The sequence below is a fragment of the Perca flavescens genome, chromosome 8 (assembly GCF_004354835.1).
Source record: "Perca flavescens isolate YP-PL-M2 chromosome 8, PFLA_1.0, whole genome shotgun sequence".
Lineage (NCBI taxonomy): Eukaryota > Metazoa > Chordata > Actinopteri > Perciformes > Percidae > Perca > Perca flavescens.
In genome coordinates, this window is record NC_041338.1 from 22,780,416 (window position 1) to 22,793,288 (window position 12,873).

A 12,873-nucleotide genomic window follows, 5' to 3' on the forward strand; every position below is an offset into this window, starting at 1 on the left:
CAGTGTGGATGGGCTCAAAATGCAGATGTTTTTGCATTATTTTTTTTTTACACGTTAGATATCAAAGGTAATTTTCTGGAATCATGCCATGGACTACTACATTTCAGTTTGTTTAATGGTGTTATAATATATATTTATATTTATGATATTATAATGTTATATCCAAGAATGATTAATATGCTGGTGGAGATTTAATCACCAATAAAGTGGAGGATAAATCCTTCACTTATCACTTGAGAACAGATACCATCTTCTGGTTGGTTAAGTCGCTGTTAGAAATGTTTGTTCTTTGATGACTGTTGAACAGAATGAGGTGAGAATATCTTTACGATCTCTGTGTGGGAAAATCTGCAGGAAGGAATTTGAAACTTCACTAACTAGTTTCTCTCCGTTAATTCAAAGCTTCAGCTGGGAGATGAATCCTTTGGGGTCCTGGATGCTTTAAATTAGATGTTGTCGTCTTGCTTCCAGATGATGCTGCTTCTCTGATCTGCTCTGTCTCTCCACCCTCAGTCTCACCCTCCAAGTCTCTGTCTACATTACTGACTTTTACTGGCAGCACCAATACGAAATTGGTGCTACATTGTGGACCTCCTGCATTTCAGAATAATGTAAATAAAGAATACACTGAAATGCATAGGATTCCTTTTACATATCTCATATCTGTAGTAGCAGAAGCACTAAAAGAGAATGTATCATATTATATTACATTCTGTAGTACTCACCAGCCTGCTCCAGAGCCATCATGGTGGACTGCTCGATCAGGTCTCTCTCTATGAAGCACCTAAAATCCTCGCTGTACACGCTGAGGTCTGGTAGCTGGAATGTGTAGATGGGCATGTCAAGAGGGAACTGCTCGCTGGTACAGTCATTGGCCACCTGCAGCCGCGCCAGGGAGACGATAGCAGAGCTGGCGTGGGAGATGCCGCGGGACAGACGCTTCTCTAGAGGAAAAAAGAAGCGAGAATTGAATGGATGAGTGGGAAGAAAGTAAAGAAAGACACAGCTAGTGAGGTCAATATGATGTTGAGGTGGTACTCGTACCTTGTGCATTGTCCTCCTGCTTCTGTGCACACGGCTTATCAATCTTGCTGACATGATTGGGCGTCTCACGTGTCTCTGGATGCTTGTAGTAGCGGCCCTCGTTGAAGACCTGCGGCAGGTTGGCAGTGTGGACCTGCCTGAGCTCCTCGTAATCATTTAGAGCAGCACTGAGGTCCCAATTTTTACCTGCGGGACACAAACAAAGGGTCTGGTTGATTATACATCAACACTGATTATCAACACAAGTATAAATGTTGCTCACAGTGTACGATAATTGCCTTAATTTTTTTCAGATTTTCATTAAAATTCCAAAATGTCTGAACAATTAAGAGTGGTTCACCAAATAATATGCTCCCACACATCAAAATGTTGTTTTTCAGATGCAACAGGACACTGTTTACTGCAGTTCACAGTAAACAGGTTTATCTCATGGCTAGTCTTGCATTGCCAGACCTATCTCCACAGAGCTGCGGAGGAGGGTCTGGCTAGTCCACACAACATTCTGGTACAAAAAAACACGCTCTGGTTTATCGGCATTTCTTTAAATCAATCACAATCGTCATGGGTGACGCTAAGCTCCCCACGGGGCCACAGTGCCGCTGCAAAATAGCCTCAGGAAGGAACTTGTTTTGGTGGAACGTGTACGTTCAAAAGTTGTTTTAGTCGTGCAACAGAAAATAAATCAACACAAAGAAAGCGAAAAGTGACGGACATCAGGCTGAAAATGAGAGACATCTGGCGCAACCTCCGGCGGCAGCGGAAGAATCCCATAAATGAAAGTCAATATAGACTCTCATGGTGAATAACACACAATATGCTACCAATAGGAAAAAGGGAAGAGGAAAATGGGGGTAAAATGCAAAAGATCTTTGCATGCAGATTTATGGATTACTGTCTTGTTTTAAATACTGATAAATTCCCAGCTTTAAGAACTTTAAATAATGAGCCCCAACAATAATGGTTTATACTGCCCATATGTGTGTTTGTCTTTAGCAGAGTGAAAGCAATATCCTGATGTGCAGGAGGGACCCACACACTGATAACACAAGAGACACAAGTCAAGCCTCAGTCTTCTTATAACTCAGTGCCTTCTCCTGATGCCACAGGAACTGTCTGCAAAACAGTCTTTATAAAACTCACATCAGTGCCTGCATGTGATCTGAGCATGTTTGCTCATCCATCCATCCATCCATCCGCTTATCCGGTGTCGGGTCGCGGGGGGAGCAGCTCCAGCAGGGGACCCCAAACTTCCCTTTCCCGAGCAACATTAACCAGCTCCGACTGGGGGATCCCGAGGCGTTCCCAGGCCAGGTTGGAGATATAATCCCTCCATCTAGTCCTGGGTCTTCCCCGAGGCCTCCTCCCAGCTGGACGTGCCTGGAACACCTCCCTAGGGAGGCGCCCAGAGGGCATCCTTACCAGATGCCCGAACCACCTCAACTGGCTCCTTTCGACGCGAAGGAGCAGCGGCTCTACTCCGAGCTCCTCACGGATGACTGAGCTTCTCACCCTATCTCTAAGGGAGACGCCAGCCACCCTCCTGAGGAAACCCATTTCGGCCGCTTGTACCCTGGATCTCGTTCTTTCGGTCATGACCCAGCCTTCATGACCATAGGTGAGGGTAGGAACGAAAACTGACCGGTAGATCGATAGCTTTGCCTTCTGGCTCAGCTCTCTTTTTCGTCTGGCGGTGCGATAAATTGAATGTAATACCGCACCCGCTGCGCCGATTCTCCGACCAATCTCCCGCTCCATTGTCCCCTCACTCGCGAACAAAACCCCAAGGTACTTGAACTCCTTCACTTGGGGTAAGGACTCATTCCCTACCTAGAGTAGGCACTCCATCGGTTTCCTGCTGAGAACCATGGCCTCAGATTTAGAGGTGCTTATCCTCATCCCAACCGCTTCACACTCGGCTGCGAACCAATCCAGTGAGTGCTGAAGGTCGCAGGCCGATGATGCCATCAGGACCACATCATCTGCAAAGAGCAGCGATGAGATCCCCAACCGCAACCCCTCCCCACCCCGACTACGCCTCGATATCCTGTCCATAAATGCTACAAACAGGATTGGTGACAAAGCGCAGCCCTGGCGGAGGCCAACCCTCACTTTGGTCGTACAGAGATTGGATGGCCCTGAGAAGAGACCCCCTCACCCCATACTCCCGCAGCACCTCCCACAGTATCTCCCGGGGGACCCGGTCATACGCCTTTTCCAGATCCACAAAACACATGTAGACTGGTTGGGCATACTCCCAGGCTCCCTCCAGGATCCTTGCGAGAGTGAAGAGCTGGTCCGTTGTTCCATGACCAGGACGGAATCTGCATTGTTCCTCTTCAATCTGAGGTTCGACTATCGGCCGAACCCTCCTTTCCAGCACCTTGGAATAGACTTTACCAGGGAGGCTGAGAAGTGTGATACCCCTGTAATTGGCACACACCCTCTGGTCCCCCTTTTTAAAAAGGGGAACCACCACCCCAGTCTGCCACTCCTTTGGCACTGTCCCAGACTTCCACGCAATGTTGAAGAGCCGTGTCAACCAGGACAGCCCCTCCACACCCAGAGCCTTGAGCATTTCTGGACGGATCTCATCAATCCCAGGGGCTTTGCCACTGTGGAGTTGTTTGACTACATCAGTGACTTCCACCTGGGAAATTGACAATGATCCCCCATCATCCTCCAGCTCTGCCTCTAACATAGAGGGCGTATTAGTCGGATTCAGGAGTTCCTCAAAGTGCTCCTTCCACCGCCCTATTACCTCCTCAGTTGAGGTCAATGTCCCATCCTTACTGTACACAGCTTGGATGGTTCCCCGCTTCCCCCTCCTGAGGTGGCGAACAGTTTTCCAGAAGCACCTTGGTGCCGACCGAAAGTCCTTCTCCATGTCTTCTCAAAACTTCTCCCACACCCGCTGCTTTGCCTCTTTCACGGCAGAGGCTGCAGCCCTTCGGGCCCTTCGGTACCCTGCAACCGCCTCCGGAGTCCTCTGGGATAACATACACTCTGGTTTAGATCAGGGTGTATGTTCCTCCCAATCACGCCTCTCCATGTGTCTCCATCATTGCCCACGTGCGCGTTGAAGTCCCCCAGCAGAACAATGGAGTCCCCCACTGGAGTCCCCCACTGGAGCCCCATGCAGGACTCCAGTCAAGGTCTCCAAGAAGGCCGAATACTCCGAACTCCTGTTTGGTGCATATGCACAAACAACAGTCAGAGTTTTCCCCCCCACAACCCGCAGGCGTAGGGAGGCGACCCTCTCGTCCACCGGGGTAAACTCCAACGCAGCGGCGCTCAGCCGGGGCTTGTGAGTATCCCGCCCGGCGCCTCACACCCTGGGCAACTCCGGAGAAGAAAAGAGTCCAACCCCTTTCCAGGAGTATGGTTCCAGAACCGAGATTGTGCGTAGAGGTAAGCCCCACCAGATCTAACCGGTTTGCTCAGACAGGGTCAATTAATGGACTCCCTGTGTTAAGAGACCTGGAGGAAGTTGTCCTCTTCCTGACTTTCAGACATGATGATTCTCGGCAGTCTGAACATGAAACCTGGCACCACTAATCGCTGTCTCTCACGGCGATCAATGCAAAACTGATTCTACTTTATTGAGCTGCACAAATCCAGGAACACAACTTAAGGTCCAGCAACATAGCCACTCAGCACCTAATGCATGGCCTTTAAATGCTTCTACATCAGCCTATTAATACTGTAGCATGAAAGGCATTGTTTCAGCTCCCTCATTTTTAATGGTTGTCGTCAGCAAAAGGAACACTCATAAATTCAGCTGCAGTATGAACATGCATTATCCCGATCTATTAAAACACAGCAGCTTTACCTTTTTAAATAAAAGGACTTTGAATTAAACCAGGTGGATAGGAGGATTTCACTACTACATGTCTGGAGAAAGGTCCTTGTGACCGAAATGTCAACCAACCAAATAAACCAATGCAGAGGTGACAAGTGTGTGCAGGATTTTTTTTTTTTTTCCAACTGATTCCTTTAATTAAAAAAAAAAAAAATCACTAAAATTAGGTTATTAACCTCATTTCCTTTTCAGTGAAAATGTAAAACCCTAAACCCAGAACTTGTCCTGGTTCCAAATTAATGTGACCACATAGGTCAAAACAAATTCTTCAGTACATAAACCGGCCTCTAGGGGGAAGCACCACATGTGGCACTGTCATATATCTGCTCCTCACACCATCCTGAGTCAGACCAGAGGGTCACAGAGCCCCTGATTGATGCCATGGATGTATTAGGAGAACGGATTGATGCAGGTCTGGAAAGCTAAGCTAACACCAGAAAGAAGCAGCAGGCATTTCACTGAAATAGGACATCCAGGCCCACGTCTGTCTTGTCTGAGTGCAGTGTCTTGTTTGGTGTAACAAGAATGCCCCTGTGGCTTTGTGCCAAAGCAGAATCACAGGAGAAAAAAATGACTGAGGGGGAGACAGCACTAATTATTTTATTAGACTAGACACCGGCTGCATAATACACACGCAGCAACAAAAAACATTTCCAGGACACACTTGACAAGGAGTTCATCTGTTAATGGAAGTCTTTTTTGTGTGGAGCATGCTTTTATTCCTGTAAAGTAGACAAAACTAAATCTGCATTTAGAGTTCAGCATTTCTTTACTGCAGTTTGAGCAGATGTTGGAATGCAATGTGAAAAAGAAGAAAAAAAACACAAACACTTTTACTGTCTCTAGATATCAAAGCCAATTAAACTGACCATCAACCAGCTTTCTGTTGCCATGTGCACACCCCCCCAAGTGGCCCTGTATGTAAGCTATACAAGTGCCAGTAGCACTCTGCCCCTCAATGAGTTCCGATGAATGGGCACAAAGCTCTCCCTGGGGAGTGCACTCGTAAAACCGTCACACTAGCCTCTAAATCAGCAAGCTGGCTCACTGTTGCAGGCCCCACTTCTCTCCTCCCCTCCTTTGTTTCCTTTCTTTTCTTTTCCCCTCATTTCCTCTCTTCTTCTGTTCTTTCCTGTCCTCTGCTCGCTTGAGTGCAACCGCAGCACAACAGGGAGGTGATCAAAACACAACTTCCCACATATTGAGTCCTCTATATATATAACAGTTTGGGTGATAGCCTCTAATTTCAGAGGTCCAGGACAGTGTTGGTCTCTTACCTTCCAGCAGGTCTCTTGCCAGACCCGGTTCTGCCCCTGTGGACCGAACAAAGTCTGACAGGACCGCGTCCATGTCCAGAGTCATGTGATCATGTGTGTGCGCTGCCCAAGGTGCAGCGGTGGCCTTGGTGGACGCCAGCCTTCACGTTCTCATCTGGAAAAACACAATATTTTACAGTAAATCCATATCAGACACACTTTTAAAAACCCATCACTCACTGACCTCTCTCTTATTCTAATCCCAGCCAGCAGTCTCAACCTGCATGTACTGATGTGCAATGCTTCATAGAGCTGATAGTTCATGGTACTGTGACCAGCACTCCACTCCCAGCGCTCCTCCCAGCTCTAGCTAACAGTCATAACATAACATATTATCCAGCAGCACAGATGGGGTCGTATCCAGGACACACCTGCCTGTCTCCAAAGCCTTTGGCCCACTGCCCATGATCATAACAATACTAACCCTCTTCCTGCCACTGAATGTCAACCAGAGTGTGATCCAGTATCTTAAACCACACCAGGACTCTGAGCTGGACAGCAAGGAAGAATGCAACTGTTTGTGGAGTGATTCAGTGTCATGTTATTTAGTACGATCCTAGCTCGGAACATGTTAGCATCAGGGCTCTAATGATCAACAAGGGCTGCCTTGTTAGGTCATAAACAACACTTGATCTAAGATGCACAAGTGTTCCCTCCCTCGGCCCATGGAATGAATGAGCCCATGCATAGCTTCATTCCACTTGAGGCTGTGTGGGTGACAGAGGAACGGAGTTCAGAGCATTGTCAGTGAAGAAACAAACACCCACAGGTATGCAGCTCTAACACCGGGCCCCTGTGCGCGGACGGGAGATCCGAAAAGAGGACCTAAAGAGGAGTGAGCACATGCTGGAGACATTCAGATACTCTGCCCACGCCTCTGAGCAGAAAGCAGAGGCTCCAACTCTCAGTGTGTGCCACATGACATGAGCGTCTATCAGGTTTTGGCTCTGTGTTGTGAACTAACAGACACTCTGATCTGTAGATAAAGCTAAAGCTAAACAAATGCTGTTGTTTCTTGCTTTTAAAGCGGAGGAATATAAGTGGATAGGACATCATGGCATATCTTTTCATGACCATGATGGAATGAGCTCAGAAATGTCCTCCCAGTCAGTATTATCATCTAAAAGCTCACAACAAAAAATAGGCAGCTGAGCACTGCTTGATTGTTGGCATCAGAGAGAAAAATATCTTTGTTCAAGACCCAGCAAATTTAGTCTTTATCGTATGCATTATTAATGAGTCAAAGCTGCACTTAAGCTGTAGTTTAGCTGACCTACTTACTGTCAGCCATTTGCATTGTGTTGCATGAGCATTATTGTACTGTAACAATCTAAGCACATGTACGTAAATTACAGAAAACAGGGTGGTCAGCTGGAGCAGTAACAACCAAAGGTTTGTCAAAGATCACGAGAGTATGGTTGATGCATATTATGTTCAGATCAAAGATGACCCAAAATGTATAGCTGGAGAAGATTGTTTTTTTCTTTACTGCCACTTCAGATATCAACTAAATATTTATATATCAAAAGGCGAGCTTTCTTATTTCAATTCTAGAACACTACTTACAGGAAATTTAAAAGGCTTGAAAGTTTGTCTGTGAGGTATAAAGAGACAACATATGTGTGCATAATTAAACATATAGAGGTAGACACTTAACTCGATACAGAATAATAGGCTGCCCATCAAGTTAGAATCACAGTATTGCTTTGCAGGGCAAAAAGCCTTGAGTCGTGAAGTGGTATAGAGCGAGAAACAGAAATAGCTGATTATTATAAGTCATGACCTTGTCTTTTTCCCTTAAGACGTTTTTTCAGATCGCTTTCCCTGTGGGAGGTAGTTATGACTCAGAAACACCCTAATACATGTTTTTCTATCTGACATAAAGCTTGGAACTGTACAGCTTCCCTTTAGTCATAACGTAAATTTGCACATTTGTCAAACGCATCATGTACATGGCAAAATATGAAGCCATTATAGCAGCACAGTGAACTAAAAAAAGATCTACTTTAAAAGACAAGGCTGACGTGTTTCTATATTTTTTCTTATTTTTAACAAATACCATGAAAAGACCAGAACCAACAATGCCTTAGTCTATGTATGAAAACTTTCCGACTCCCATGTGATGTCAGCTTCTCTCAGTCCCCAGTCTATTTGTTCCAACTAAATATAAATCTTTTTAAAATGGCTCAATACTATATAGTTTATTTTTTACAAATGGCAAAGTCATCTCCTAAAACAAGTGGGCAATGTAGTTTTCCGCAAATGTTACTCAAACTGGAGTAAATAGGGACTATCCTCAATCTCAGATAAACACACATTCAGTGTACTAGTAGAGCTGGGTAGGGTATCGGTACTCAATACTGTATCTTTAAGTTATAGACAAAAATAACCCAGTGCCGAGATGTATTGAAACTTCTCCAGTCATACAATACGGTGCATTTGATTTCTTTTTTGTACCCAGATCTAGAAAAATATGACTATATGTATGGCTTTGCTTGCAGGCATCACCCAGGCAATCACTGCAATGTGCATATCACAATAGCATGTGATTGGCCCACAGCTTACTTACCTTAACGCTTCGCTTCACACAAAGTAGAAAAAAAAGGTATCAGATGTAGTACTCTTTTGGTATTGGTATCACTTTAAAGGTGCGCAATATTTCTTTTCCTAGGATGACGAAGGCATGATCAGCCCAACAGTACTCTGCCTCTGATTGGCTCATTCTGGTATTCTTAACTGAACCCTAACCAATCTCACTCCTCGTGCCTAAACATAACCAATCCAACTAACGAAGGCAACGAGTACTAGCCCATCAGAAGCACAGCAGGGCATGTCATGCCTTCCCCATTCGGATAAACGCAAATTTGATAAGGATGCTTAAACAATATCCAGCATATGTACCAGTGAATATTTATGGCACCAGAAGCAGTGGTGGATTGTAACTAAGTACATATACTCAAGAACTGTAATTACGTACAGAGCTACTTGTACTTTACTTGAGTGTCATTTTATGTTACTCTTTACTTTTGCTACACTATATTTTAGAGGTAAATATTGTACTGTAAATGCAATACAGTTATTTTACAGCTATAGTTACTTTGCTGATTAGGATTTTATATGCACAATATACAGTCAGCTTATAAAATATGACACATTGTGACAAATGAAACAACCAAACCGTAGATAATGTATTTTAAATTACCTCTAGTTTGACCAACTATTAGGATACGTAAGATCCTATATACCATATTAATGCATCAGTAACAATGACCCAATAATATGATACTGTATAGTATACCGATCACAGGAGACGTTTGTCTGCATAACACATACTTTTGATACTTTCAGTGGATTTTCAGTGCTTCTGTACAATTATGAATGTAAGACAGTAATGGAGTATTTTTGCACTTTTGTATTGCTACATTCACTTCAGCAAATAATCTGACCAGGATGTATGTGGGATTGACTCAGGACATGTTCCATCATTGTAAATCGACATGTTACCCAGTGCAGCTGTGTGGCTCATTTGTGTATTTTTAATAGCGTTTGGAAAAGAATGGAGGTCCATGGCACAAAGTCTTTGCCTACACAAGCAACACTTAATTATCAAATCAATGCATTTTTTGTTTTGGCCTTTTTATGTGATTTGCTGTTTGTCAGAAAAATATAGAATACCTCCAGCCTTATCCTTTTAATGTTATTTAGCAGCTGCCAGTGAAAATGTGGATGGCTGTGATTCAACTTCCTTCTGTTAGTTATCACACATACTTTCTGTATTTTCGCTGAGGGTTGTTGAGAAGCCATCTGATGACCACGGGACTGTCAGGACCAGATGCAGCTCTAGTCCATGGCTTCAGAGGCAGTAGAGGAGAGGATGCAGAGAACCCTGAAACACATACATACATATTAAAAGTTATCACCCTGAAACAGAAAGTTATGGCCCTCAGTTCTGATTGACTGAGTTCAATTTGAAGCTGCTGTAACACGCCTAACCGACAGACACCTGGGACTGCATCAGGGTTAATATGCAAATTCATAAATTACCCTTCAAGCTATTACTTTCATCATGTGTCATTTAGAAACCATTTGGTCTACTGACTACTCATAGAAGTGACAGATAGTATTGCTCTTGAACAGCCAACATTAAATTACTGATTGAAAATTAAAGACTCATTTCTTAATTTCACATAATCTTCACTAAAATGTGAAATTACCTCACTTGATGACATGCTTAGAGCAGGGTTTTAATCTGCCTTGTAATGTGTGTGACTACAACTGTCAGCTACTGTATAAAGCTGCTTCATTTTTTCATAAACATTTCCCTAAACAGCTCAAAAAGCCTAAAGTTTAGGTATCAGCAGCACTTAAAGGTGCACTATGAGTTCCTGCATGGTCACTTCTGTTGACGTTCCAAGTAAATTCCAAACAAAACAGAGCAAGCTTGCCCCTCCCCCATGTTTCCGTAACTGTCATGACTAACTGACTTAGGGCCGGGACACATCAGGCCGATTATCGGCCGTAGGACAGTCTGGCGAGGTCAGTGACTCGAATCTGTTCGGTGTGTCCCGTGTCGTCGTCAGTCTGGGGGGCTGTCGGCGTTCATTGTTGCCAACCTGACATGTTTGGTCGGCGGCAGGGCCGTCGGGACTCACCCGGAAATGATGAGTGGGATGAGGTGATTAGAGTCTCTCAAAATCTGACGAAAATCTTTTAAACTGACCTTTGTTGAGCTGAAATGAAGACAGATTCAGCAACTGCATGGCCTATTTCTCGCTTAAAATGTTTTCAGAAACATGTTTCAGTGAACTATTTTAGTACAATATGAGATCGTATTCCGAACGGCCGCCATGACAGTCTGGCTTTGGATTTCCGGAGAAAACAAACCCATGTGACGCGTTCGTCCAATCTGCTGTCGGTTTTCATTTATTGGGCAACATTACAGATTAGCGCCGCCTGCTGTTATAGAGATGTATTACGTCTCGTCTCCTCTCGTCTTTTTGGTCTGTTCTGTGGCAGTTTTTTGGACCTCGGGGACGCGACTGATCATATCGACGGGGTTTTCTGTCAACGGTCGGCCGTCGGCTATATGTGTCTACACCTTAACTGTCACTAACCCCCACCCCCTCCCCCAACCATCTTGTTGGTGATTGGCTGGAACGTGGTTTGTTGTATTTTGGTGCACAGCCTGTGCCCCTAGCATTTGTTTGACGTTTACGACCCCTGTGTTGTCTCCCAGAGACCTGGCTTTTTCACAGTGTATTCAGGGGGAGGCAGCTGGCGGATCAAGGAGAAATGCCTAAGATTTGAGACAAAAATTAAATTGCGCTGAAACCATGCAGGAACTCATAGTGCACCTTTAAAAGTTTTTTTTAAGATCAACTTTTTTTAATTTTTATATTTTTTTTGAACATACAGAACAGAACAGACAAATACAACTGAACAAGAACAACAACCCTCTCCCACCCCCCACCCTCTGCGGTCTCGAGAAAACAAAAACAAACAAATAAACAAAAACAAAAAAAGAAATCACCAAAAGCAGCACCATTTTTTTTGAAAGACCCCACCTTCTGAAGGCGTAATCACATTTTCAGTTTTTCACACTAAGATGCAGGTGTTTATGTGACACCAACACTGACGTGATAAAGAAAGTGCAGCGCTAGCCTCACAATCTTTGTTTTTATGTAACCAAACGCAAACATGCTGATGCCGGTAAAGGCGGAGAAGGTCACTGCTGGAGTTGTTGTGTTCTAGGATGATGCTGCGTGTTACAGCAGGCAGAGAGACAAACACACATGGAAACAGTGAGAGAAGAGTGTGAGAGCAGCCACACAGAGCAACAGCGGAAACTCAGAGGATATTCTGCAACTGTCCCCGGTGGATCACATCGGCCGACGCCTCTCTCCACCCTTTCAGCTGAACACTGGCAAGTGCCTCCAAGCCCTCCTAAGTGGGACTGAAATATCCTTCAGTGTCATGCATAATTCACATGAACAGTAAAAATATTAATATACTGTGTGTGTCCTCTGTTTATTTGAACTTTAACCAAAGCACTATGGGTTCATTTTGAAACCAGAGCAACTACTCACTTAAAATGCCAGCAAGTCTTGCAAACTGTAGTGTAAATTTGAAAACTCTTGACCATGAATTATATGGAGTTTGATGGATTGATTGTTACAGTTTTTCTCAAATGCTAAAACACATTTTACAAACGTTTCCTCCATGTTCCCCAATGTCTAAACACAACACCCTTTTCTAAAGCTACATAAACACAACCACACCTTCTCACTTCAAAACTCAAACTTTCACACCAAAAGAGCAGCTCGAAGCTTTCAAAAATGTAAACACTATACACATCATTACACACCACAGCAAAACAATTGAAAACACAATGCTCAATTTGTGAGAAGGTTCTTTGTTTCATAACTGCCAATGCATATTTTTAGAAACTTTACAGTAATGGATCTTCTTAGATCTCTGCAGAGGATTAGGCATTTAGATTTGTGAGTTTCATATGAAGAGTATAAATCTATTGATCTTGTGCTGTCAATACAAACACTTAAGCTTTAAGACCACGGAGGAAAACGTGTGGCCTTGCATTGCAACCAGCTACTGCCTCATTTCCCCTCAGCTTCTGAGCAGCAGACGTATTAGTAA

At 44.1% G+C, this 12,873-nt stretch overlaps 1 protein-coding gene across 2 annotated transcripts in view; it reads right to left on the bottom strand.

Moving 5' to 3' along the window:
- Nucleotides 1-12,873, bottom strand: part of otud7a (OTU deubiquitinase 7A) — a 42,144-nt gene that overhangs the window by 13,887 nt on the left and 15,384 nt on the right. For both annotated transcript variants that reach the window (XM_028586449.1, XM_028586450.1), the window contains exons 2-5: nt 9,988-10,105; nt 6,181-6,334; nt 1,045-1,230; nt 726-944 (exon numbers count right to left, since the gene is read on the bottom strand). In XM_028586449.1, coding sequence (XP_028442250.1) covers nt 726-944; nt 1,045-1,230; nt 6,181-6,265 — 490 coding nt within the window. In that variant the 5' untranslated portion in view covers nt 6,266-6,334; nt 9,988-10,105. The remainder of the gene's footprint in view (nt 1-725; nt 945-1,044; nt 1,231-6,180; nt 6,335-9,987; nt 10,106-12,873) is intronic.